General features: G+C 39.7%; 1 protein-coding gene across 1 annotated transcript in view; it reads left to right on the plus strand.

Annotated features, from left to right (window-relative positions):
- Positions 1 to 27,213, plus strand: part of vstm2a (V-set and transmembrane domain containing 2A) — a 99,483-nt gene extending 72,270 nt beyond the window's left edge. The window contains exons 3-5 of the mRNA XM_039617182.1: positions 6,511 to 6,561; positions 8,928 to 9,261; positions 26,223 to 27,213. Of these exons, the coding sequence (XP_039473116.1) occupies positions 6,511 to 6,561; positions 8,928 to 9,261; positions 26,223 to 26,299 (462 nt within the window). The 3' untranslated portion in view covers positions 26,300 to 27,213. The remainder of the gene's footprint in view (positions 1 to 6,510; positions 6,562 to 8,927; positions 9,262 to 26,222) is intronic.
- Positions 27,214 to 27,641: the final 428 nt, after the last annotated feature.

A 27,641-nucleotide genomic window follows, 5' to 3' on the forward strand; every position in this document is an offset into this window, starting at 1 on the left:
AATGTGGGAGTGAATGTGAGTGCAAATCGTTGTCTCTGTCTATGTGTTAGCCCTGCGACAGACTGGCGACCTGTCCAGTGTGTACCCTGCCTCTCGCCCATAGACAGCTGGGATAGGCTCTAGCGCTCCCCGCAACCCTGAAAAAGGATAACTGGAAGCGAATGGATGGATGGATGGGCTGCCACAGGGCAAGAGGCAGAGCACACCCTCAAAAGTTTGCCAGTCTGTTAGTTGGGCTAAGATAGTGAGACTTACAGCTTATCAAACTCACATTCAAACCTATGGGCAATGTAGAATAACCAGAGTGGCGGAGGTGTGGTCCTGGGCTCGGCTGCAGGGGAGGAGTGGTGCAGTGAGCTCAACGGGGCGGTGCTGGAGAGGCAGGTGAGAACACAGCTCATGGCGTTTGGTCTGATGACGGTTTCCTTCCCCTTTTTAGTGAGACGGGAGAGGAGCGGAGGGGAAGCTGGGAACAGCTGAGACCGGAGCTGTCCAGACTGTGGACTGTCACAACAGATGAAAACTCAAAATAAACGTGGCATCTGGCAATAACGAACTGCGTGTGTGTGTGTGTGTGTGTGTGTGTGTGTGTGTGTGTGTGTGTGTGTGAAGTGCATTTCACAACCAGTTAACCTAACAAGACTAACTGCATGTCTTTGGACTGTGGGAGGAAGCTGGAGTACATGTAGAGAATCCAAGCAGACATGGGGAATTGAACTGGGTAAGTGTTAACCCAGGACCTGGCCTCAGTGTAGAAATGGTTACAAAGCTATTTCTAATACTTTAGAACTCCAACAAAACAAAGTGAGAGCCATTAACCACGAAGACTTGAACAGTAGTGAAACTTCCTAGGAGTGGCCAGCCTATCAAAATTACATCACTGCACACGGACGACTCATTCAGGGGGTTACAAAAGAACCCAAAACAACATCTAAATGACTGCAGGCCTCATTTGCTAAATGACAAATGTTAAATGGACTGGTCCTTATATACTGCTTTTCTACTCTCCCAGTGCACTCTTTATACAACATGCCTCATTCACCCACTTACACCCATTCATACAAGCACTTTTTCTATGCTTTCTAACTAACATTCACACTCCAATGGATTCATGGGAGAGCAACTTGGGTAGGTTTAGTATCCTTCCCAAGGATATTTGGCATCCATACTGGAGCAGGCAGAAATCCAACCACCAAACTTCCTATTAGTAGATGACCTGCCTCAGTTAAGGTTCATTCATGACTCAACAATAAAAAGAGACACTGGAAAAATGGCACCCATGGGAGAGTTCAAAGACTGGTGATCAAAAATAACATAAGGCTTATCTCACTTTTGCTTAAAAACCCTAAAACAAAACATGTTTATGACAAGTCTGTACAAGTCTTAAAGAAGTTTGGGAAAAATATGAAATTTAAAGAACTGTTCAGTATGTGTAAATTTACAGTTAGTTTGGATTATAAAGTGCTTCACCCTTGGTGGTTTTCATCAGTTAGCCAAAGAAGAATAAAGATTGATAAAGATGATGTCAAAATCAAAAAAGTGAAGTAGGCTGATGACATTTCATTATCAGTAGTTAAAGATGTTATTGCAGAAAGACTTTGATCAATCAGAACAGAATATTGCAAATGATGATAAAGATACTAATTTTTAGGTCTTCCTAATGTTGGTGCTGCATTTGAATTCTGCAAAGCTTGAGCTCCAAAAAAAATGTTTCATATAGTATGTCTTTTCAACTCCTGCGCCTGGGTAAAAACCTTACAGTTGTCAAAATCTACTCACCCTAATCTGTGGCATTCCTATTTACAGAGGATAAGACTGATCACACTGTCAGACTTATTACTAATTTATGTCTGATGATTATACTGTGTGTGGATGTTCAACAGTTCATATGAGGCAAGAGGAATGAAGGCAGTCAGGAACAGTTTATTAACTTTAACTTTAGAAACCATCAGAAGAAAAGCCGCACAAGACGCTGTGTGAATGTTTATCCTTTGATTTTTTGTTCCATCATTACTGTTTGGTTTGGTTTAAACAAAAAAACAACTGAGCACCAAAGAGGTGAGGTTTCAAAAAAGACTGTGGCTTGAGTTAAAATTTTACATTTAGCTTTTGTTTGAAAACTCTGGGTTGGTGTTTAACGCCTGGCCCTGCTACATGCCAGAATGTCCTCGGCAGTGAATTTCAAGTGTCTCTGGATGGCTGGTAACAACCTGCCATGATTTATCTACTGTGTATGAGAACAGGTGAATATGAAATGCATTGTAAACATTTTTTTAGAAGTGTGTAAAGCTTAAAAGTCACTTTATATATAGTCCTGCTAGAAGCAAGTAGTGTTTCAGTGTGTGAAAAATGAAAAATGATTTTAAAGTGGGTCAACAGACCATTTTTCAAAAAATACAGTTAAGCCCAAAATTATTCATACCCCTGGCAAATTTTGACTTAAAGTTACTTTTATTCAACTAGCAAGTTATTTTTTGACTGGAAATGACACAGGCGTATCACAAAAGATAATAAGATGATGTACAAGACGCATCATTGTGGAAAAAAAATATTTCTCAGCTTTTATTTACATTTGAGCAAAAAGTATCATGTCCAGAATTATTCATACCCTTTACAAACTGTCACAGTCTCTGGGAAAATCCAAAGTTCCATACCATTCCAAATAGTCAAAGCTGTTCTAAAGAATCCTAATTACCCTGATTAATTGGAAATAGCTGTTTTGATCAACTCAACAGGTGAAAAACAGCAGCTCTCTGCAGGTGGTCTGTGGACATTCATGGCTAAGACAAAGGAACTGAGTGAGGACCTGCAGCTGCGCATTGTGGCTGCTCACAAGTGAGGAATGGGCTACAAGGCCATATCCAAATGTTTTCAAGTTCCAGTGGCTACAGTGCAAAGTATTATTAAAAAATACAAGATGTTCCGCACTGTGGAAAATCTCAGAGGACGTTGTCGGAAGCCAAAAGTGAAACCTGTGCTGGCCAGGAGAATAGTGAGAGAGGTGAAAAAGAATCCAGGATCACCACCAAGGCCATTCTGGTGAATCTGGGCTCTGCTGGTGGCAATGTCTCAAGCCAGACAGTCCAACGGACAATGTTGGGTTCCACGGATGCAGACCAAGGAAAGCGTCACTTCTCCAGGCACTTCTAAGGCATGCAAAAGCTCATTTGGCCTTTGCAAATGCTCATCTGGACAAAGAAGAAGGTTTCTGGTCTTCAGTGTTATGGTCAGATGAAACAAAAATTGAATTATTTGGTCACAATGATGTTGGCATCATTGTGATCATTTGGCATAAAATGGAGAAGCCTTCAACCCAAAGAACACCATCCCCACTGTCAAACATGGTGGTGGGAACCTAATGCTTTGGGGTGTTTTTAGCCAATGGACCATGGAACCTAATCACAGTAAACAGCACCATGAAAAAGAGCAATACATGAAGATTCTCAACAACAACATCAGGCAGTCTGCAGAAAAACTTGGCCTTGGGAACCAGTGGACATTTTAGCACGACAATAACCCAAAACATACAGCAAACGTGGTGAAGAAATGGTTAGCAGACAACACCAGTAACGTTTTGCAGTGGCCTAGCCAGAGTCCTGACTTGAATCCAATTGAGAATCTGTGAGGGAGCTAAAGATCAGGGTGATGGCAAGAAGACCCTCCAACCTGAAAGATTTGGAGCTCATTGCTAAAGATGAATGGGCAAAAATGCCTGTGGAGACATGCAGAAAGCTGGTCTGCAATTATAGGAAGCGTTTGATTGCTGTAATAGCCAATAAAGGCTTTTTTCTATTGATTATTGAGAAGGGTATGAATAATTCTGGACATGATACTTTTGCTAAAATATAAATAAAACCTGAGAAATATTTTTTCCACAATGATGCCTCTTGTACATCGTCTTATTATCTTTGGGGAGACACCTGTGTCATTTCTGCTCAAAAAAGAACTTGCTTGTTCAACAAAAGTAACTTTAAGTCAATATTTGGCAGGGGTATGAATAATTATGGACTTAACTGTATGTTTTGAAAATTATTTGAAGTATATGAAGCTAAAATTTCATAGCAATCGTTTTATGTGTCCACACTTTGTACCATGCATTTTTATGCAGAGATGGCTGAGCCAAAGGGCCCCTGTATATTTGAAATGGTATGAACCTAGTGTTTCAGCATTGGTACGTTTCCGGTTGTACACGTTGCTAATTCCATAGGCGCTAACTCTTGAACGAACCCCTGATAAAAAGTTGGGTGATCACTGTACTCATTAGTTCGAAGAATGCAGGATCCATGTGATCAGCAATAGAACAGTTTTCCACCATCTCAGGCCCTGTTAACTGAGCTTTGCCATTTATTGAAGTATCCATATGTGATGCAACTCTCTTCTCTGGGGCAGAGCTTTAACCTGCATTTGTGGATGGCACAGTTCATTGTGTTTACAATGACCGTTACTTCTGATAACCTGTGCTGCTGTAAGATTTTCTTTTTCTGCCATCAAATTCAAAACCTAATTTTTTTTCTTAAATTGGTACATTATCTCTGTTTAAACATTTGATGTTTTCTGTTATAAATAAAATATGAATTTATGAGAATTGAAAATCATTGCATTCTATTTTGGTTTACATTTTACACACCATCCCTTTTTTTAGAACTGGGTATACTGGTGTAGAGACAAATATACTTCCTGTTACAATACATTAATCTCAATATCACAGGCTACTGCTTTTGATAAAAACGGATAATCCATGTGCACATCTACAAACAAATACACATCAACATTTTAAAAACCTTGATGCTCTGCTGCTGTGTGTTGTGAGATGTCTGGGAAATAAGCAAAATGGAGAATAAGAGATAGTTTTGGGAGATGGGACAAAGAGAAGGAAGGAATTTTGAACACAGTTGGCAGGTGGGAGGTGAGTGGAAGACAGGCAGAATGATCAAAAACAGGGCTGAGACAAGACAGCAAGGCAGACAGGACAGGAAAGTTTCCTGACGAGTGGTTAGACTGGTATCTAATATTGGACATTCAGTAATAATTCTAGATAGCAGAACAATGAGAATATGGATATCCCCAACAAGGAAAAAAATTAAAACAAGGAATCATCACAAGAAGTGATTTTATATTACATAGTAATAGAATTCAACTGTGAGTTGATTATGCCTACAGGAGATTCCACGATCAAATATTCGAGAAGTCATTGAATCATTCTTCATCCGCCATGTTTCCTGAACACAGCAGCCTCTCTGGTACGGTAGAGCAGAGCGTTTTTCTTCTGCTCACAGTCTGACTTGATCTTCCTCAGGTGACATATATAGACTGCACACGCAGCCCATATAACCACCGTTATAGTGGTTTGTAAAAAGCAGGGGCTGAAATTGATGACTTGAACCAGTCCCAACATTGAGGCTGAGGACAATTAATCGTGCCTCGTCGTTAAAGACATCTTCTTGTTACAATAGAGCATGCCAAGTCTATCTGTGAAGTCACAATGTAGGAGCCGTGCATACATGCAGGCAGAGAAAGCTATGGCTCCTAATTCTTCTCATTAATCACCTGTCTACTGAACATCCTCTAGAGAAAAGCGCCCTGGTTCCTCTGAGGTAATTACAGCACTTGAAGGAACACTCTCTGCAGCAAATGCTTATAAGTAGCCATCTTATCCCTCACTTGTCCTGCCCTTCATTTTTTGTCTGAACCGTGCAGCCAATAGCTTCTATGTCCTCTGGAGAAACTTCCTTTTGTATTGTGCAGCTCTTGCTCCTCCTCAGGTTTGTAGTCAGCAGGCTTTTCTTTTTTTATTTGCTTCTTTTTTTTTCCAGGCACACATCCATTTGGCATCCGATGTGGGATAAATAAATTATAGCCTCTAAAATCAATGCTCAGTCCATGATGTAGGCTGTAGGCTTAGTGCTTGCCACCATGCTAGAATTATGCTCAAACAGAGGCATTTTGTAAGCCCAGGAGCCACGCTGCTGTTCACTGTTTTTTGTGCCATTGTGAAAAGCTATTCTCGGCTGTCTGACATTTTATTATTCGTCATAAGTTTTCCTAGCCGATATTACTTTTCACTGCAGAAGCTGATAGAGGTTTTGAGGTGCGATTTGTCTCAGGAAGCTGTTCATTTGTTACACAGCATCCTCGTTTGAACCGCTTTTGTTTTCTTTTCCCACTAAATTCACAGCAGCATCTGGAAGCTGTCTTTAATTTCTCCACAGAAGCACTCAGAAAATCTAAAAATAAATCAGAAACAGTGGCAAGAGTGGCATTTACTTTTAAAGTCAGAACAGTAGCAATGCAGTCACTCAGTCCGTACGCTGTGTGTTGATGTCGTTTTGAAAGATTTATAGCCTTCGGTGGATAGATCATGCCGCCTCTCAAGGTTGTCGTAGGACTATCAGAGTTGGTTTTAGGGTTTCTGACACTGGACTCGCATAAAATGTATCTCTAAATATGTCCTGAAAGTGGCAGGTTTCTATACTTTGCTCATGCTCTCTTTCTCTTTCTCTGCTTTTCCAGATGGAGATGATACAAGAGCCCGATCCTGATGACGAGGGGACGAAAATAAGTGTAAGTACAAGAACACGTCACATAGGCCATGCTTCCCGGCCATGTGCCGTCGTGACCAAAGTTGGCAGTGTTTCATTCCGAGCAAACACAACAGCAGCTGATTTTCTCGAATAATACACCTTCAACCAGAGAAAGGAGCTAATCAGTGAAATCAGTGGCAGTGTATTATTACTGTCAAAGTGGTTCCCTCCCCGCGCTCATGCTCCACCAACTATTCCGCCCCTTTTCCTGCCACTCTGTATGCGCCTTCTGTGCCCAGTGCACCACACAGCCTTCCTCTAAATGACCTCATTGGAGCCCTCAGACACTCAGGCAGGCATGTGTAATGGAAAGTGACAGATTTACGATCAAGCTAAGTTTGTAGATGCTGGTTTCTTAGAAATTGGGTCAGTGATTTTCTGTGTTATACACGGTCCTTGCCTGTATGACAGTCTTCTAGCAGAAGACAAGTATTTAAATATTCTTACATTTCAGTAATTAATGGATTCTGTGTTATTATTAAAGGGAACTTATTCTGGCTGTTTTTACTTTCTGTCATATACATACTCTGACGTATGTGTGTGCTCTTATGTATAATGGTTGATGCTTATGGTAGAAGTTGGCAAAGTGTCAAATAATGGGGTCATTTGATGTGAAAGAGAGTCAAAAGCTCAGGCATCCAAGTGTTCTGTTCAAGAAGCAGCCAATCAGAGAAAAAGTTACCTGAAAAGGAAGGTGGCCTTAAAGGAAAAGGAGCTAAAATTATGAGTCTCAAATTAAGAAGTGGAATAATGGGAAACACCTCAGTGTGTTCTTCAAATATTTTTCAACTTCTTGAAATACAAAAGGACAAAAAAAGAGTCTCAAACAAGAAAGTTGAGCCAGTATAACTACACAGAGAATCTGTGACCCGAACATGTTATATTTCCCCATAGAGTGTCAGTATTAGTAAGTATATTTGAAGTTTTGTTAATGTCTGCTGACTGCATGCAAGTATACATTTGTGTCCTGTGAAAAGGTGTCATGGCCGACAATTTTGATTGTTAATATTTAGCGCAGGCACAGCTTCTGAAGCAAAACTGCCACAATAACATTTCTAAAATACCCAATTAAGCTGATTGTAGCATGAGACTGAGTTTGTGTCGTTCTTAAAATAAAACATAGCAACGCAAAAACGGCGATACCGTTCTGTTCAGCTGCAGTTTTCTATGAACTTGATGTTCATCCCTATACTGGGACTGAAGCACAGAGATGTAGCAACAGATGTAGCAATGTTGCCCTTTTTTCTGTTGCAGTTCTTTCAGAACAGATTCGGTGTTTCTGACTCTTGGTTATAGGGATGGCATTTAGTCTTTGATTTACCTTTTTGTTAGCACTGAAGTAAAAATGTCATTTTTTTCCCAGAGGCTATTTTCCATTGTGAAGTGCTCCCTAAAGCCAACAAAAAAACATACTCTATCCCATCTATACAAATGATGTCCAGTCCCATAATGAACTTTGACAGTGTTTTTTTTTTCTTTGTGATAATCTGAATCAGAAGATGGAAAATTTACATGTGCCTGCACAAACCTCTTGACTCTACGTTTTTACCAGCATATAAAACCGCTTCTGTTAGATGCCACCAAAATTGTTTTTCATCAACATAAAAATGTTTTTCATTAAACTCAGTCTGCAAAATCACAAAATGTTCATTCTGAATGTTTGTGTACTCGTCCAAGTTAACCATGAATTGAAACATGGACCAGGGTATACTGATGTTTTCAATATTTAACCAAGAAAAAAGCTTTTACCTTAATCCTAAACTGAAGTGCTTTTTTGTCTTGATTGAGAGAACATAGCGATATGTCAGTCCTTTCAAAGTATATAAAAATTATACGTCAGTGAGGGAGAAAGAGGGTTGTGAAATGAGCCGAGCAAAAATCTGCCTGTCATGTGTGCCACCCATACGACTAGTTGAACTGCCGTGATTAACACGCTCGGCTGACTTTGCTGCCCTGCTCTCAGAGCTGTACAGAATCACTCCTTCACCCCTTATTAACAAATGCACATTTGTGGGTTTTAGAGTGGTTCGTAAACTTGACAGATGTTTTCGTCCTTGACGCTTAATTATTTACCATCAACCTTAGGAAAATGGATGGTCGTGAAACAAAGCGTACTGTCAAACAAATCTTAAAGTACAGTTTATTAGAATAAATGACAGTGAATTTGTGATTTTCCTTCTTTTTATTTTATTATTTCCACACTTTAAAAGTAAAATTAAGATATGTTTATGTCAAATTTTGGGGAAAACCCAGAGTGTGAGAGTTATGTGTTGTGCAAGCAACTTGTGGTATTTATCATTCCATCGAATGTTGTGACAGTCTGTCCTCTTTTAATTACTCTAACAGACAGTGAAAGTCCAGGGCAATGATATCTCACACAAGCTGCAGATCTCCAGAGTCAGCAAGAATGATGAAGGACTATACGAGTGCCGGGTGACACGAGCTAACTACGGAGAGATTGTGGAGTACAAGGCCCAAGCCTGGTTGAAGGTCAACGCCACGTCCAGGCCCCAACGACCACTGCCACCTCCTGAGAAGAACTCCCTACGGCACCTGAAAAACAAGAAGCCAAGAAAGTCCAGCTCACCACTGGGGCAGGACATGAGTTCAGACCAGAGGGTGGTCTCAACTTCCACCTCTCATACATCCTCCAATACAGCTAAACACAACCCTGGCTCAGGTAAGGCCCTCAGGGAGAGTTACATAAAAAACTGTGGAACACACACAAAAAAAACTCCCATGACTTATGTTTTCACTACCACCATGAAATCCTGATTTGCAACGCTCTTGACACATTTGTGAGTCACCTACTTTGCTTAAAAGGACTGCTTGGTTAAAATTCAAGATTACCAAGAATAGAACTTAGAATGAGGTTATATAGCAACTGAGCTTACAATAGAACTTTAGTTTTAAGAACTAACGTGCTCTCAGTGCAGTAGGAAAAACACCAGCACAGCTGTAATAACCATACTCAACATGGCTACTGAAACTACATGATTTAAAATTGGAGAAAAAACTTAAATCACTGTATATGTGCCAACTAAAAATACACCATTGATTACTATGAGCCTTTTCACAAAGCTGCTAGCTTCCCCTGAAGGCTAAATACTGACAACATTTGCAGCATTAATGCCTGCTTGAGAAATCCAAATTCATCTAAGCAAATATTTAGCATTATGTGTCTACTTTGGTGAATTCAGAGGAAGCAATTAAAGCTTCTCTTTTGCTCCACAAAAGTGACATGATTGGTTTGAATAAACTGAATTGGTAGCAACTAAGCTAATGAATTGACTAGCATAATAGCTAATTATTAGCAAAACTTTGTTAGCAGTCAGTCGTCTAGCTTTATCTATCCACTCCAATAATGTTTTTAATGTACAAAATTGTGTAAAATGCCATGGCGAAGTAAAAAGAAGAAGAAAAAAACCTTACACAAACTCACTGCCCTGCAGCAGACCAGTGTTTTAAATTTTCATATTTTTAGTAAACACGTATTGAAGAAGAGTGTGATTTATTTAATCTCATGTAGCATGTCTTTTCTCAGCAGCCAGCTACAAGTCAGTTACCTCCCTCTCCCTCTTATGTTGCTTTAGGCTTTTAACTAACTCTAGGAGATAAGAACACTCTCTACTCTTTCATTCTTTTCAGTGAACACCTGTAAGTTTTAAAAATCATTTTTAGACTTTACTGTTAATGTCTAAGGCACTACATGACCCAGCCCCCAGCTGTGTTTTAGAAATGTTCATAAGCAGCCTAAAGTCTCCAGGCAGGACTCCTCGGGTGTCCCCGAACCCCCCCCCTCCCACACACACACACACACACACACACACACACACCTTCTTACAGAGTGTTTCCTCGCTGTAGGCTTCAAGCTGCAGGCTCTGTGACTGCACAGCTTAGTGTCACAGGGCAGCCAAAGTTGTATTGAATTCTTTTACAGATTTATTATAGTCACTGCAACATCAATTGTTGTAATCACTTCAACATATAGCATTTCATGTTTTTTTTACATCCTCACCAGCCCATAGCGATATAAAACACAAACACAGGGACAACGTTAGGGCTAATCACAACATATAGTTTCACCATAATTAATTTTTAACCCACAAAAAGATTCGCCATTGAACTGAATAATGCTGAATATTTTAAAAGATGCTTAAATTTTATTATAATGCTACATAAACCAGCTTGAAATTACAATTACTTTCATTTAGGTGTAATATAATATCATGGCTAAGAATATCAACTATACCTTTATTCTTTTTAGTATAGTGAGGCTGAAAATCTTTGTGTACCATGTCATGCCTAAACATCTCCATTGAGCTCCCTGAGAATAGTGATGTTGAGGTCAGCTGAGTTTCCGCTGAAGCAGTTAGACAAAAGTGAAGAAAACCCAAGTGAGAGTAAGAGGTAACACACCGCAGCCAACACAGCCAATAGAATTTCTCTTCAGTCACCTCTGTTGCTGAAATTTTATAGATTGTAAATAATTTACACTTCTGAGTAAGGGTTGATCAAAGTCAGCCAGATATTTCATCCAGCATATCCCCCTTACACATGCCAACCACGGGGGAGCCTAAACAAAAAGAAGATTTCTGGCTCTGTAGATCAGCTGGACACCATGACATGTTAGTGATCCAGAGGCGATCTCACTATATATACCCACCTATTAACCCTGCCTCTTTGTTGCTGACCAAAAGAGGATGGTTACCTGAGCAAACCTACCTGTGAAGTTGCTTTGAGTGTCTTGTTAGGGTTTTTTCTGGTAGAGAATACTTAAAAAAGGCTTTAACAAAATGACTGTGATATTAAAACAGCATATTTTGCAGAGGTCTTGATTTATCATTTTCACTTCAGTGTTTACAATCGAGGAAATTCATACGTCACCACTGGAACCACAGGTGCCTCTGTAGTAACCTCCTCTCATTTTTCCCTCATGTGGCTTTATATAAATTTTCTCCCTTTTTTTTGACTATCCGACTGTGTTATAATTGCGCTGCTCCTCATCTCTAAATGCCAATCATTTCTCCACTGGGCAGACATTTCAAACACAAAGTGGACCCTGCTCTGGGCTCAGATAGCCCTCTGCACCGTGTAGTGAAACACAGAAAGATATTACTTGCCACTGAATAGAGGTAAAAAGTTGAATAATCCCCAGGGCTGCAGAGCCTGAGATTATGAGGCAGCCAAATTATGCTGACAACTGTGTTGCAGTGAGTCCTCTGTGTGGTGTGTCTGACACTGATAAATGCCTCTCTGTGGCTGCTCAGGCAGCCTTAGCCCCCTTCTCTGAGCGGCAGAGAGGTGTTACAGCTGAGGGCGACAGAGTTCTATTACAGCCATGCTCAGGTTTGAGGCAGATGAGCCACAATAGGCAAATGGGCTGAGATGAAATTAAACCTGGGAGAGTGCAGATATTTTCCTTTTCCGCATTGCTGCATCTGTAAACAATGAGGCACTTTCCAGATGGGAGAATGGGACTGAGGCTGGTGGAGCGGCTGCAGTAGCAGAGTGGTTTGTTCACAGCTACTCCCCACCAGTGTGTCAGCTGTTGTTAGATCACAGCTCGGCCTCCATCGTTCCTGGCAGTGTTGTTCTGTCAAAGCTCAGAGGTGACCGGAGCTGGGGAAAAAAGGAAAGAAAAATGTCCCCCAAGCCAGACTTGTCCCTCTGCCCCTGAGGCCAGCCTTGTTCCCGCATGAAGGTAAAAACAAATATGGACTCAGTTTGATTGCATAAGCATTCATCCAAAAAAAAGAGAAAAAAAAATCACTGACCTTGTTTTAAAGAACTACCGTATTTTTTTAAACTGCCTCAACTGCGTATGTCTAAGGAAAGAACACCAATGAGTCATCATTCCAGTAGGTGGAACAGCACAACTGCTGTTCGTGGCTGCATTTCTATTGCTCAGGCACTCACATGCAATGGCAGCGTGTCGCTTCAGGTTCATTAACCTAATGTGGGTTCTTCCTTACTTGTCTTGTGGGTGCATGTAAATCTGTCCACTATCTGTGAATGCTCAGCAGGAGGCAAAGCCCGGTCTTGAGCACCACTGAAAATTCACGGTGGATGAATGTAAACATATTTGTTTTAAATGATACTTCAGCTGTGGCATTTTCAATTTTCAGGATTTCAGATAAATTGACTTTGACTCTGCTACAACTTTGTTATTTTCTGCATTCAAAGGGCATCTACTGACATCTACTGATTTGTTAAAAAAACAAAGGGTGCTGGGTGGGATGTGATCGTACATGACTACATTAGGACTTCAAGTGGTCCATAAAGGACAGCTATACTGGCCTCAGTCTGGATCAAATCTGATCGACTACACACAGCCCAGTTTTCTAGTTAAAGCCGTCGCTTCAGTCCAGAAATGTTTCTTGCAGTGTGCGTTCCTCAATACCAAGTTGTTCCCACATACTTGCTGGTTCCTACTTGACAAGTACAATTGGGAGCCCAGACGTCTGAGGATGGACTTATATCTGAAGTTGAAATGAAGAATTTTCAACTGGAGCACTTGTTCCTGTTTGAGGTAAATTGTCGCCTCACCTTTCCGGTAATTTTCATCTTCATTTCTGTTTACAATTAAAAGCTTTTACATTCTATCATTTCTTTGAAGTTACACGTTCTTAAGGCATTTCTTATGGTATCAAATTGTTAGTAATAAATAAGCGTAACTGTACAAGTTTGATCCGGGCCTGGGTGTTGTTGCCAGTTTTTTTTTTCTTTTTTTAATAATAAAAAGCACATAATACACCTAATAGTCTACGTTCCTTTAAAATTCTCTGGCAAGATGCTCAGCTATAAAAGGCCCATTAATGTCAAATTATTTTCAAAGGTTATACAACCTGTATTGATTTGGAAAAAGGTGGTGAAGAACTGTACACCAGTATATTAACTTAAATATCACTGATTAAGCAACAGACTGTTCAGCAGATCTTTCTTAAAGACATTATAGATGTATACATAAGTCTTACTGCTCACAAAGGAAAAACCCCACATAGATTGTGTTATTTATTCATTAATTGAATTTTAGTAGATTTCCAGAACATGCTACATAAAACTGGTATTTGTATTGCAGTTAAATTAATAATAAATTGAATCTGTTATTTCTTTCTGTATCACTGCCTGGTTTGGTAACATGACTCCGAAGAACAAGAATCAGTTGGGACTTTTGGTAAAAACTGCCAGCAAAATCTCGTTGGTGTTGGCAAGACGGACTTTGGTCCATTTATAACAAACATGTGCTGAGGAAGGCTCGTGTTATTGTTAATTGTTTTAACCATCCACTTCGCAGTGAGTCTGACATGTTGCCCTCTGGTCGTCGTTTTAGAGTACCTGTGAGGAAGACCAAAAGGTTTCCTTTATCCCTACTGCAACCCGTCTCCTTAATGGCGAATAACTGTCTTGTGGCTTTTTATTATTGTTTTGTTTACTCTTATTGTTGCCTTGCTGCTAAACTGATTTCCCTTTGTGGGACAATAAAGTATTTGAATTGAATTGAAAACTGATAATTTTAAATATTTCTAGAGCAGGCTTAACATCATTCTTCATGATGTCCAAGAACAACATTGAAATGCTGGTCCAGAGGTTGTAATTGGGACCAGACATCTCCAAAAATGTTGGAGTAGTTTTGCCATTAGGCTCTTGACAACCAGATATTTGAAGATTACGCCACTACATTCATGCCTTAAAGAAAAAGGTGTGTTTGGTGACACTGAAACAGTAGGATTTCAAAATGTTACTTACAGGTTGGGGTGCTTTGCTTCATCATTTCTGCACGAGATTTTATTCAGAATACATTCAGGTCGACACCACTATGCTTGATGTACTGAAGCACAGGAACCATGAAAATAAATAAATGTGCTTTTTTAAACAAGTTAATTATGAGTTAATGATACATGTTATTTAATTATGCATTTATTAAATTATTTCCACTTTTATTTAATTAATGACACATTTAATTCATAAATTATTTGATGATGTATTTATTCATTTCATTTTGTACTTTTAGCCCTACATAAACCAATCAACTGTTTGAATTTATTTAAAAGATTACAAGATTTCAAAAAATTCAGAATAATTGTAATGATACAATTTGAACAAATATCATATTACGGTTAAGAGAAAACATCAATTTTTTAGAAAATAAAAGTACTTTGTAATACAAGTATCATTTGTAAAACCACGGTGTTTGATGAACTAAGTCAATCATTAGCAAACTGTCTTAAATGAATCTGGAGGTTCTTCATCCACTGACTGAGCGGCTACATCAAGGCCCAGAATAAATAATAAAACATTTGATAAACTGGATGTAAGGAATGTCACTACTGTCAGCAAATTCCACACTTTTTGAATGAAAAATACTTTGTAAGTATTTATTTGTATTGATTAACACTGACAAATACTGTGAAAGGTGTCAAATTTAGATGGGCATCAGATGTGCATTAGTCATTTCCACATGGCATATAACAGGAACAATGCTGATAGAAGCTGAGACCATGTATGTTTGGGTAAGAACCCAATAGAGGAAAATATCCCTAAGCCCTCATTAGCTGTTTATTCCCCTTTTCAGTGGCTAAATGGTTAAAGAAATACTTGTAGTGTGTGGTCATCCTGGTGTGGTCGTTTTAGATGTTGTGGATGGTAATTTAGAAGCTTTATTCCTTAGACTGTGTTATCACATTTAGACTCATCACAGCTGAACAATCAAGCTGTATTTTAATGGCATCTAATTGTATTTACACAGTCATATTAGCTAAGAATCCAACTATGGCTTGGGCAGTCTATGAGTCAGTTAGACAGTCTATCAGTCAACAAGCAAATCAGAAAGCAAGTTATATACCGGAGCCCCCGGACAAATAAGCAAGCAAGTCAAAGAGACGGTCAGCCAGCAAGGGATCAGCAGCAATAGATAGAACTGGCATCAAGCCAGTTTGAGCTCCCTGTGGAGGTGCTGTGGTGAATCACCTCCCTGCCTCACTGAACCTGGCTGCCTCACTGGCCTGGAATCAATATTTCACATCACCGTTTCACCGAGCCAAAAACATTTTGGCAAAATGAGAAGTGTTGTGTTAGGTTAAGTAGGACAAAATGAAAAGTATTCAATATGGGTCTATTGTATCTCAGCATGCACCAAGAAACCAGTAAAAAGGTCTCTGCAACCTTAGATACTCTCGCTCATTATATTTCCACATGATTCATTCTGCAGTTACTTTGGAGGATGGAAAAAGGGAAAACTCAAAGTGGCATCATGTACTGCCTTAAACACTATGTACAGAAGTCAGACGACTCAAAATCTCCCTTGGAAACCCTTTTTCTCCACAGCTTCCCTCTTAGATAGATAATTCCAAATGACATGTAAAGACACAGTGACCTTGTCAAGCAAATGATCATAGGAAGTGGATGAAAGTGCTTTTAGCTACAGCGATGGTGAAATGAAATAATAAACTAAAGTTGTTTTTGTGTATACACGTTATATTGCGTATGTTCAGTTGTGTTATTGGAGCCTTCTTACATTTTCCCCTTTTGCTCATCAATTAAAATGCACAGCAGAACACAAAACAACAACAATAATAATTCGCAAATGTTCTTCCTTTGTTGTTTTCTAAAAATAGCACAGGAGCACAGACTTTACCTTTAGTATGCTTGCTGGCAAGGTTAGTTTGAAAGTGAAAAACAGCTCACAAAAAAGCTGAAGGAATCTGTGAGGTTATGAGAATAATTGCTGCAGACAGTGTTGTTTTCCTGTACTATGTGGATTGCTTACATCATTTCAGGGTTAGGAATGGAACAAATGGAAACAATCCAGCACCCAGTGCATGCAAGAAGGTGACAGACTCTTATGCAAGTACTGCAGATTTATACAGTCTTTCAAAGTGACTGGCACTGTTGGGAGGAGATAACTGTTGTACTTTAGATACAATTCCCACACATATTGCTGTTATCTGTGGATACAATACCATTATGAAATGGAGGACAAGAGGGTGAGAAAAAAAATCATCAAAAGCACATTAACAAGGCATGTCAACGCAAGTTCATTTGTATAGCATCTTTGAACCATAAAACCCATGTAAAGATAAATGCAATAACGTTATGTCACTTGGTTAGTAGATCCCAGTATAAAGGCTCAAAGTGCAAGTGAATAACGGACGGACAGTACATCCTCATATGATAGCAAGTGTCCTTGGCAAGGTATGCCCACATAATTTTTGACTCTGATCCGCATCATCATTTAGAAAACAAGAATCATGTTCTGAAAGTACAGTTAAGATTTTACCTAATTCACTGTAATTTTATAAAAGTGGTCTCACACATCTGATGTGTCCAGACACCAGTGAACACATCAGAGAGCAACTTTCAGTTGGTTGCAGACTGGAACAGTGAGGGATTTAACTATCAACCTTCCAAATACTAGATAACTTGCTCTATCTAATGAGCTACAGCCAGCCACATTTGTACCTTTGTGGCCCTCAAAGGATGACATGATTACATTTAGCTCTAATAATTTGGTCCCTGTCTACCAACAGAGACAAAAATAGACTTTTACTATGGGTTCTCAGTCATCTGGTGGTAATCTAAGGAGCTTGTTTTCGTTGCACTGGAAAAATCAAACAGACACTCCATAAACGCATATAAGAGCCATCTGAAGAGGACAAGACTCAGCTATAAATCTGCACCTAAAGGATAAAGATTAGTCTTTTCGAAGATGCCAGTGTTCACATTTTTGGAGTGAAGGAGGCCATCTACAGTATGTCCACTGTGAACGACCATCTTTGAACAGAAGGGGTGGTTTACAACACCAACTGTCTGCCACTTGCAATGCAGTTTTGAGATCCCTTCCCATGAGCCTCAACCCCCACTCACATCTTGTGTCAGGTGACCTCAATAGATCAAATGGTGTACAGTGTGCTCGAACTATGAGGGGATTGCACTTGCTCAGCCTGGGAAATTTATGCCAAGGTGCTGGAAAAGAGAGTCCCTCCGTTAGTCAAACCTTGTGTACAGGAGGAACAATGTGGTTTTCGTCTCGTCATGGAACACTGGACCAGCTCTTTAACCTCTCGAGGATACCCGAGGGGGCATGGGAGTTTGCCCAGCCAGTCTCCATGTGTTTTGTGGACTTGGAGAAGGCATTCAACCATGTTCCTCAGGGTGTCCTGTGGGAGATGCTTCGGTAGTATGGGGTGTTTGGCCCATTGTTACGGGCCATTCAATCCTTATACAACTGTTGCAAGAGCTTGGTCCCCATAGCCAGCAATAAGTCGGACTCATTTCCGGTGGGTTTTGGACTCCACCAGGGCTGCCCTTTGTCACCAATTCTGTTCATAATTTTTATGGAAAGAATTTCTAGGCACAGCCAATTGGCCGAAGGCTTCTACTTTGGTGGTCTCAGAAACTCATCTCTGCTTTCTGCAGATGATGTGGTTCTGCTGGCTTCATCAGGTGACGGTCTCCAGCTCACACTGGAGCGGTTTGCAGCCGAGTGTGAAGTGGCAGGAATGAGAATCGGCACCTCCAAATCCGAGACCATGGCCCTCAGCCGCCAAAGGGTAGAGTGTCCACTCAGCATGAGTTCTGCCCCATTAGGAGGAGTATAAGGCCTCTCCCTTAGAGATAGGGTGAGGAGTTCAGCCATCATGCAGGGGCTCAGAGTAGAGCCACTGCTCCCCCACATCAAAAGGAGCCAGTTGAGATGGTTCGGATATCTTACTAGGATGCCCCCTGGGTGCCTCCTGGTTGAGGTGTTCAGACAGTTTGGAAACCCAAGGACACACTGGAGAGATAATATCTCTCGCCTGGCCAGGGAACGCCTTGGTGTTCCCCTGGAAAGGCTGGAGGAGGTGGCTGGGGAGAGTGAGGTCTGAGTTTCTCTGCTTAGGCTGCTGTCCCCGTGACACAGCCACAGATAAGTGGAAAAAGAGGATGGATGGATATTTGCTTAGGTGTTATTATGGGTTTTCCTTTGACTTTTCTATGTAAATCCCAGTCCATTCCGCCCATTTCTTATGGTTCTGTCACAAAAAATGACTTATTTATATCTGCGTGTTGTGTATTCTTTTTACTGTTAAGCCATATTTCTCTGAGTTTTCTGTCCTGATGCTTGATTTATTCAGTCTACCCATACACTATGTTTTTCTTTTAGCACGGTGGCACGGTGGTTAGCACTGTTGCCGCACAGCAAGAAGGTCCTGAGTTCAATTCCACCATCAGGCCGGGGTCTTTCTGAGTGGAGTTTGCATGTTCTCCCTGTGTTTGCGTGGGTTCTCTCCGGGTACTCCGGCTTCCTCCCACCGTCCAAAGACATGCAGCTTGTGGGGATAGGTTAATTGGATAATCCAAATTGCCACTAGGTGTAAATGTGCGAGTGAATGTGAGTGTGAATGGTTGTCTGTCCCTGTGTGTTGGCCCTCCGACAGACTGGCGACCTGTCCAGGGCGTACCCCGCCTCTCGCCCTATGACAGCTGGGATAGGCTCCAGCGCCCCCCGCGACCCTGAAAAGGATAAGCGGAAGCGAATGGATGGATGGATAAGTTTCCTATTTTACTTGTACTTGCTCTAGATTTTAGACACAGCTAACTAGGAGTACCATCATCTTTTGCTACACTATTTAGATCTTACTTACAAAAAAATAAATAAATACATGAATGAACATCCTCCAAGTAAAGTAAAACATAATTTAAGCTTAGTGTTGCAGACAATCAAGTACTCTCACATCAACACTTGTGCACATATACTGGAGCATGGGTAGAGAACCAACACAAACACCAGGAGAACATCGACTCAGTCGGTACTTTTTCTGCCTATAATGTGACAGTTTAGGACTGCACCACTTTGCTATGTTAGAAGTTTTGACATTTTGTTATTTAAATATACACGTGAACTGTCTAATTAAATTTGCACTAATTTTCATAAGGTGTGGAAAAGCCATAAATATGTATTTTGGTATTTTTTTCTTTTTGCCAGCGGATAAAAATTGACCAGCGGATAAAAAAAGGCTTTGGTTTTTTTCTTCTTGTATTGTGGCTTCCATGTAAAAGAAAAAAAAAAGATTCCATCATACCCAAGAAAAAATGATGGCCTCAAGAATGAAATTAGACTGAAATTAGCTTTTGGGCAAACCTCAGATTTACTGGACACAACTGGGAGTCTTTATAACTTATGAAGGGCTGTGATGACTACAAGATGTTGCTTCAGAGATTTGATATGAACATGGTTCAGTGCTGATAGTGTGGCTGATCTTTTCCTTTACCTGATAGAATCATATCTATGGTACATGTGCCTTCCCTTATTGTTTGTGTTCTCTCAGATAAGCAAACTGAAAAATGGCTTTGGAAAACCCACACGAAACAACAGAAAGCAGCACAACAGCAAATCAATAATGTATGAATAACAATGTCTATGCTGTTTTGTACAAGTGTGGCTTGATCATCAGATTCTGGGGGACTAGAGCATAATTCAGAGTTGGTTCAGCAGATTTTAAAGTGCATCTGGAAGAAGTCACAACTAACACTAAAGAAATGACCCTACACAGCTGCGCAGGGTGGTGTGCAGTGACCCATCATTGTTGGGTTATATCCAGAAGGAGGTCATTATGACCTAATCAAGCAGCCCTGCCTCACTGCTTTATATTGCTGCTGTACTTGGTTGTAAAAATAGCAGGCTGCCTTTTATCAATGCTTCTTGGATCTTCAATAGTGAGTTCAGCCAAAAACTACTTTTGATTTGATTGTTATGAATTCTATTATTGCTACTTTTCCTTTCATGTCCCTTTAGGTTGTGTATATGATGCAGGTTGTGAGTTACATATAAAGGCTGTATTGCAGACATGAGATATGTTAGATATCCTCAGAGTTTTTCAGTTTTGTTCGGTTTAGGTTGTGCAATTTTCCCTACTCTATGAACTGAAACACAATCTCAAAACACAATATTTTTTCTGGACAGATGGCAAGTGTTTTTTTTTTTTTTTAATCAATTGTTGCTCCATTTTAATCTGAAAAAAAAAACAAAACAACTTCTCCTATAAAACTACGTTTGCTTTGCAAACTTCAAGTGTTATAATTTTGCACTCATTGAGCCATAAATACTGCACAGGGAAATGGGGAATTGCATCTCACCTGTCAGCTAAACCTTCCTTTAGCTAAACTCTGCTTAAGCTAAACTCCTGTTAACAGTCATAGTCATAGTCACAGTATAAAGAGTTCTAAAGGGGTAGATATCAAGTGACTTTGTTTCAGACCCTTAGTTGCCCTGCTGAAATTAGGAGTTAAAAGATACATGCAACTAAAACATGACAACACACTCTGCAAGATAGTCAGTGTTTTGTGGTACTTAAGAGGGAAGTGTTAGAGCTACAGCAAGATTTTTAATGAGGATGTCTTACTTCCACAGCAGAACACAGGTGCTTTCTGCAGCCCTTTTCAGACGTGACATGCTCAGAATAGTTTACTAATTATTGGATTCTACTAGAGTGGCTATGCATCATTCATAGTTTAAAATATTTTCTTTTCTTACACAGGATCTTGGCACAGCCTCTCATCCTGTATTTGAAACAATCTACCTTCCCTTCCCTTTAAGCCAGCTTTCAGATGGAGCTTTTGTGATCGCAGTCAGAGCTGAGTGTCCATGAGAGGTCCATATAATGATGGCAGTTTCTTAGTGACATCATACAGAGTCAAGAACAGATAAAAATTAGAGCAGTCTGAAGACTTTGGCTCATCAGGATTATTTGTGCATACCTGTAGCACATTTACAATGAGTATATGATAAAATATGGAAAATAATATTACAGAACCTTTACATTGACAGATTGGTGTCATTTAAAGACGTGTGATGAACATTTACATTTTGTATTGATCTATTTAGACATTGAAGGCCAAAAAAAGAAAAAAAAATCCTCAAAACAGCAAAACAGCATAGATGTAGGATGGACACAGTGGTGCAGCATGGCAACTCAAAGCCCTGAGAAAAAAAAACAAAAAAAACAATCTTTCATGGTTTTACTTTTGTTGACAAAAAATGGTGAAAAATAGAAAATGGAGTCAAAGGCGCATCCTCCATCCTGAGGTAATTAACAGTTTGCAACAGTGAAACCTCAGTTAAAGCTGCACACTTTTATATACAGAGTAGATTATTGTAAAATAGTTCAGTAGATATGCAGATTTTTTTGTCCTGTATCACTGCATCTGTGCCTTTCTGTGACTCCTAGCTGGAAGCTGATTAATTATTCTCTGTGTGAAGGATGTTTTGGCCTAGAGTGATTGCTGCTCCTCTGTGGCACTCCTGTTCTCTAGATCACCTCGAGCCAAATGAGATGTGGTGGGGAGGAATAAAGGGTCAAAGCCCTCCATCTCTGCAGCACCATCCCTCCCTTCCTAACCCTCAGCAGCCTTGACAATCCACAGCTGCGAGGAACAGTGTGCTCCCCTGGTACAGTTTCTTCTTAGAACCACTGTCCAGTATGACACAGGAATCTAGGAAATGTTAATATAGTTTATTGAAAAATGTAATTTTTTTTTATGAATATTACTGTAATCATGCTTTATTTCATGGTATTGCATTTTTGTACACAGTTAGCTCTCCTTTCTTTCCCTATCTAAGCATTCAATGCTAAATGTTTCCTATTATTATGTCCACAGAAATCTGCTGGGCAGATTGTACAGTTGTTATTTGTTACTTTGCTCTCATCAGTTCTGGCTCAATGTTTCCAAGATGCAAGTGGATCAAACTGTAGGCTGAGGAGGTTGTGTTGTAGTTTGCAGTTGTTAGTCATGTCAGATGCTCAGTAAACAGTCAGAGTTGCCCGCAGTGGTGATAGCAGCTTGTCAGGGCTCAGGCAATTGCTAACTGCCCATGCAAAATGTTTTCAGAGCAGTCCAAAAGCCTTTATTTACAGTTTTCCAGGGATTTCAGTAAAGGTGCTGGAATTAAATGAATGTATTTATAAGGTCAATCATACATAGATTACCATTCCCCGTTTATATAGGAAAAAGCACATAAAACGACTTTGTTTGCATCTCTTTGCAGACAGTTTATATGTCTCTTTTCTCTTTGTCTCTGTTTATGTGTTTCATTTGCATTTCTTTTAACACATTTCTGTCTCTGGTTTAGTCTAAGTGACACCTTTCTTCTGACTCTTTCCAATCGCTTTTTGGGCTAATTTGCATTTTTTTTTTTTTTTGCCTTTTAGTGTTTGGTTTTAGTCTCTTTCTGGTCATTTTCACTTTCTTTGTAGTTGTCTGCCTCTCCTGGTTTAATCACAGCACTTTGTGCTTCTTTGTAGACAATTTCAAGTCTATTTTTGGTCGTTTGAATTTCTTTCTAAAATTCACATGTTTAGAAACACGTTTTCTGGGATCAGGTGTGTGGGGTATTTGAAACCCTAAGCCTGTGCAGCAGACACTTTATTTTCCTTCAACCATTACAAGCTGCATCTCTACAATTTTGCTTCATTTTTGTCAATCTCATATTTCAAGTATAGTGGTCCCTCGCTGTAACGTGGTTCACCTTTCACGGCCTCACTGTTTCGCTGATTTTTTTTTTTGCAATTTTGCATGTTTTTTTTGGTTGGTTGGTTTTTTTACAGTGCATTGTGTTCTGCCTCCTGATTGGCTGTAGACCATTGTCAATCACTCTCCTCCGTGCCATGCTTCCTGTCCAGTACAGAATGCGTTCAGCTTGTCACATTTACATAAATCTTCGATCGCTAGCAGTGTCACTCTGAAATGCTGTACTGTATGTTTGTAAGTTTTCTGCCCAACAAACACAACAATGTCAAAACGTTTTGCACCGTCAAAGGCAGCTGCAGTAGCACCCAAAAGGCAGAGGAAGATGCTAACCATCGCACAAAAAGTTGGACTTCTGGACATGCTAAAGTAAGGTAGAAGTTACCGTATTATAAGGCACATTAAGTGAAACAAAATAGTCAGATAAGTCAAACTTTACTCGACTCATTCTTCTTGCTTCGTCCACTTCCGTACCATTGATTCATTAATGTTGAATTCTCTGGCAGCTGCTCTATTCCCATGTTCTGGACCTGAAAACAGGGTTTAATCTTTGGTTTCATTTTATAATACTGGACTTATTTTAGGTTTGAACTTTGAGAGTCTTTAAACAAGAGAGAAAAGTGTGAAAATGTTTATACCTGTCTGAGAAAAGTGTATAAAGTGTGTAGTGAGGGGTTTTACAGCCTTAAAAAATCTATAATAATTGTAAAAAATAAAGTTCGCTGCTTTGCGGATTTCACCTATTGCGCGATAAACGAGGGACCACTGTATTCCTATTCTTAACTGTAAAGTCACAAGAATGATCACTTGTGAATGTGACAGCATTGCCCAGGTATTTTCTTCTTATTTGGAACACCAACATGTACATTGGTATATGCTGCTATCGGGAGCGTTTTAATGCCAAATTTTCTGAAACTTCCCTTGAGGTGGATCTTTATTTTTTTTTATTTGTCTTTTTAGCTTGACTAAATAAAAACATAAAAGCTTTTAAAACCTACTCAACTGTCTATATACTGTACCTAGCAGGAGCTGTATGGGCTACATGTGGACTGTACTCCATCTAGACCATATGTTGTACAGAAATTGAAGTGCAGATGTGGGTGTAAAACAACAAGAAACCACATCTCGTGCAAAATATACCAATTGTGTATATATGTCATTCAATTTGAACACGCTCGCACAAAATAAATGAACAGAAAGAGCTAGCAGGATGACATAGTGTCATAGTTCTTGAGTAAAGCTAACTCGAGGATTTCATTCAAATAGAAAAAACAAGATCATAAGTTAAATTGCTTCTGAGAGTATTTGCAATAATCAGAATCTTTTTTCTAAAAAGTATCTTGAAGTAGCACTTTCATTTACCACCCTCAACCCACAAGCACCTGCTGTTGCTGCAGAGATCGTATTGTTTTTCCTTTTTCAAATGCCCAACGGTGTTGGACTTGTATGTAGGCAGCTATAGTCACACACTATATATACCCAAGTGCGCCTCAGTTTAATGGCACACACTAATGACTGGACATCAGCCCACATTTACTAAAAATGTACGTACAGATTTGCAACAGTAACTAATTTCACAACTTTACTTTACAACTATTTTGTAGTTACCAAGTTGATACTGTAGAGATTTGAAAAAAATGAAATCCTCACCTTAAGCTAAGGTTTAGCATTATCTTATCCAAGTCAGGCACCAAATATTGTAATTAGGTGCCTTAAAGTAATAATAATAATTATAATAATAATAATAATGATAATAATAATAATGATAATAATAATACATTTTATTTGAGGGCGCCTTTCAGAAACCCAAGGTCCCCTTACAAAAAAACAAAATAAAAGGAGCAATAGTCATAAAATACATAAAATAAGTTAAAATTGCAAAACAGAACTTGACAACAGATAAAATCAACACTAAAGCGAATAAGCCAGTTTGAACAGATGTGTTTTGAGCTGTGACTTAAATACGGGAAGAGAGTCTATATTTCTTATGGTTGGAGGAAGAGAGTTCCAGAGCCGCAAATATTGGGAAAACAAGTCAAAACAGGGTTGCCGCTTAGATACTCGATTCAAACTGTTGTCAGCAACTGAAAATTGTAATAAAGCGTTCACTCAACCGGAACCGGACTGGAACCAGAAGTAAAACTACAACATTTTTTTCTTTCTCTATTGAGAAATACCTCAAATAAAAAAATGTATTTGATCTGTGATATGTCTAAGGAGCTTGGAAAGAAAAGCGTCTGGACTTCTTTAAATTTCTTGAAGACGTTTCATCCGAGAAGCTTCTTCAGTTCTGAGAGCAATTGGCAGAGAGAAAACAGATGTTTTGAAAGAGGAATGAAAGAAGCCATCTATGTCCACTGTGAGCGACCATCTTTGAACAGAGGCGGTGGTTTACGACACCAACTGTCTGCCATCTATAATCCAGTTTTGAGATCCCTTCTCAGATACCTTAACACCCACTCACACCCTGGGCCATCTGACCTCAGGAAATCACATGATAGGGTGGGGCTAGGTTTCACAGAGGGTTCAGCCAAAACTGTGGCTGATTGTGACCTACACCCGTTTTCACACCTTGGCTCGTGTGATTAGGTAGAGGATCAGTAGGGGGTCCATGACCCCCTTGGGGGACACTCCCATAGGGCTTAAAATCTGGGACTCTCCACCAGTTGCTCTTAGAACTGAAGAAGCTTCTCAGATGAAACATCTTCAAGGAAACTTAAAGAAGTCCTGATGCTTTTCTTTCCAAGCACCTTAGACTACGATGACCTGGATGACTGAGAACCTTCATAGACATCTGTGATATGGTAAAAACAAAAAGTTTTTAGCTCAAGGAAAGAGGAGAGAATATATTAGCCACCATTACTTGATAGTATACGTGAGCTTCATTGATGTCAGATTCAACTTTAAGAGGAAGAACATGCTGATTATTTGATTTGATTTGTTATTACACATTTATGGACAAACTCTTTCTTGCGAACAACCTTTTTTTAATATTCCAGTTCTTGTACTTCCAAGCATAAAAAGTCATTTTGTCATATGTGCTGTAGGCCTTGAACAAGCTGACAGGAAAGGCTTTGTGTTCCTGTAGAGAATTTTGCTCACAGTGTTTTTGTCCTTCTTTTTGTTATCTTACAGGTACAAGAATATCATCCAGCTATGGACTGGCTGTCCTCCTCGTGGCGTGTGGTTTGGTGAGGAATGCCTTGTTATAATTTGAGGAACTGACATGGTTTGCACCCAGGTCTTTCTCTCTCTCTCTCTCACTCACTCTCTCTCTCTTTCTGTTTGCTCTCAAAGCGAATGAGAAAAAAAAATGCCTGTTTTACTCCCTGCCCCTCTCCCCGGCGCTGCCCCCCTCTTACCCCACACACATCTCTCTACCATATTGCGGACAGCACAGTTGCCCCCCCCTCGTGTCCTAGCCACTACTGCTCTTGCACCCAGCACATTGTTATTAGCCGATGTAAACACCAGTCACATTTAAAGCTGTCGGATTACCTTTTGTACAGACGTCATCCTGACACCACCTGAGGTGCAACGCTCCTATGTGACAACTGGACTCTGTATCTTGTTGGATAAATCTCATGGAAGAATGACTTTCTTATGGTTTCTCTGTTCCAGTTCATGCGTTCATTGCTCAAAAGCGAACAAAAAAAGGAGAGTCTATATTTGTGTAATATATATAATTCTAGATCTGTATCTATATCTGTTTTATTTGAAGCACCTAGAATTACTGTATGTGCTGTATACATAGCTACCACTCACCATATTGACCATGGAACTTCAATGTGAATAGGCACTCTTAGCCCTCTCGAAGAGATAATTTATATTCAAGTATGTGTTAATTTAGACTGTTACCATTAACCAACAGGTTAACGAAAGGTTAAATTTTCCAATTCTTCTTTCAGCTGTATCAGCCACCCAGCTTTCCATTGTGCATAATTTTACATCTTGTTAGTGATCCATCCGGGGATATGCATGCTTATCAGTCTGAAGGCTTAGAAGAGAGGATAACACATTAGTTGACCTACATGAGTCAAACATTTGGAGTTCAGTGTTACAACATTTTGAATTTAGCTTTATTTTAATGTGCTAACTTTGATGTGAAAAAACTGTCCCTATGTCATTTTAATTTGTATCGCATCCTTGGTAGGAATAAAAAAGGATGTCACAAGTTACGAGTCATTCAAAATTGTAATATGTGACCATTGGATGATTGATTTTAACTGACCTGGGCCTTTGCTAAATGACATGCTTCAGATGCTGTGCACCTCCCTGCTATAATTACAGAGGATGAATGAGGATTTACCCACTTTGGATGATGAGGATAGCTAGCATTTATTCGTTTTGATTCCTACTGCATACAGTGACACACATCTCCAGGTACAAGTCTGAGTGGCAGGGTGGTGACATGAGATCCAGTGACACAGAGAGTATACTCATTATGTGAAATACGTTTATTTTTTTCTCTCTTAATCTCACATTAATATATTTTTAGCTTTATCTTCAGATCACAGAGATTTTTATTCATGCAGAGCATTTATTAAAAATATA

This window comes from Oreochromis aureus, linkage group 9 (assembly GCF_013358895.1).
Source record: "Oreochromis aureus strain Israel breed Guangdong linkage group 9, ZZ_aureus, whole genome shotgun sequence".
NCBI classification, from domain to species: Eukaryota; Metazoa; Chordata; class Actinopteri; order Cichliformes; family Cichlidae; genus Oreochromis; species Oreochromis aureus.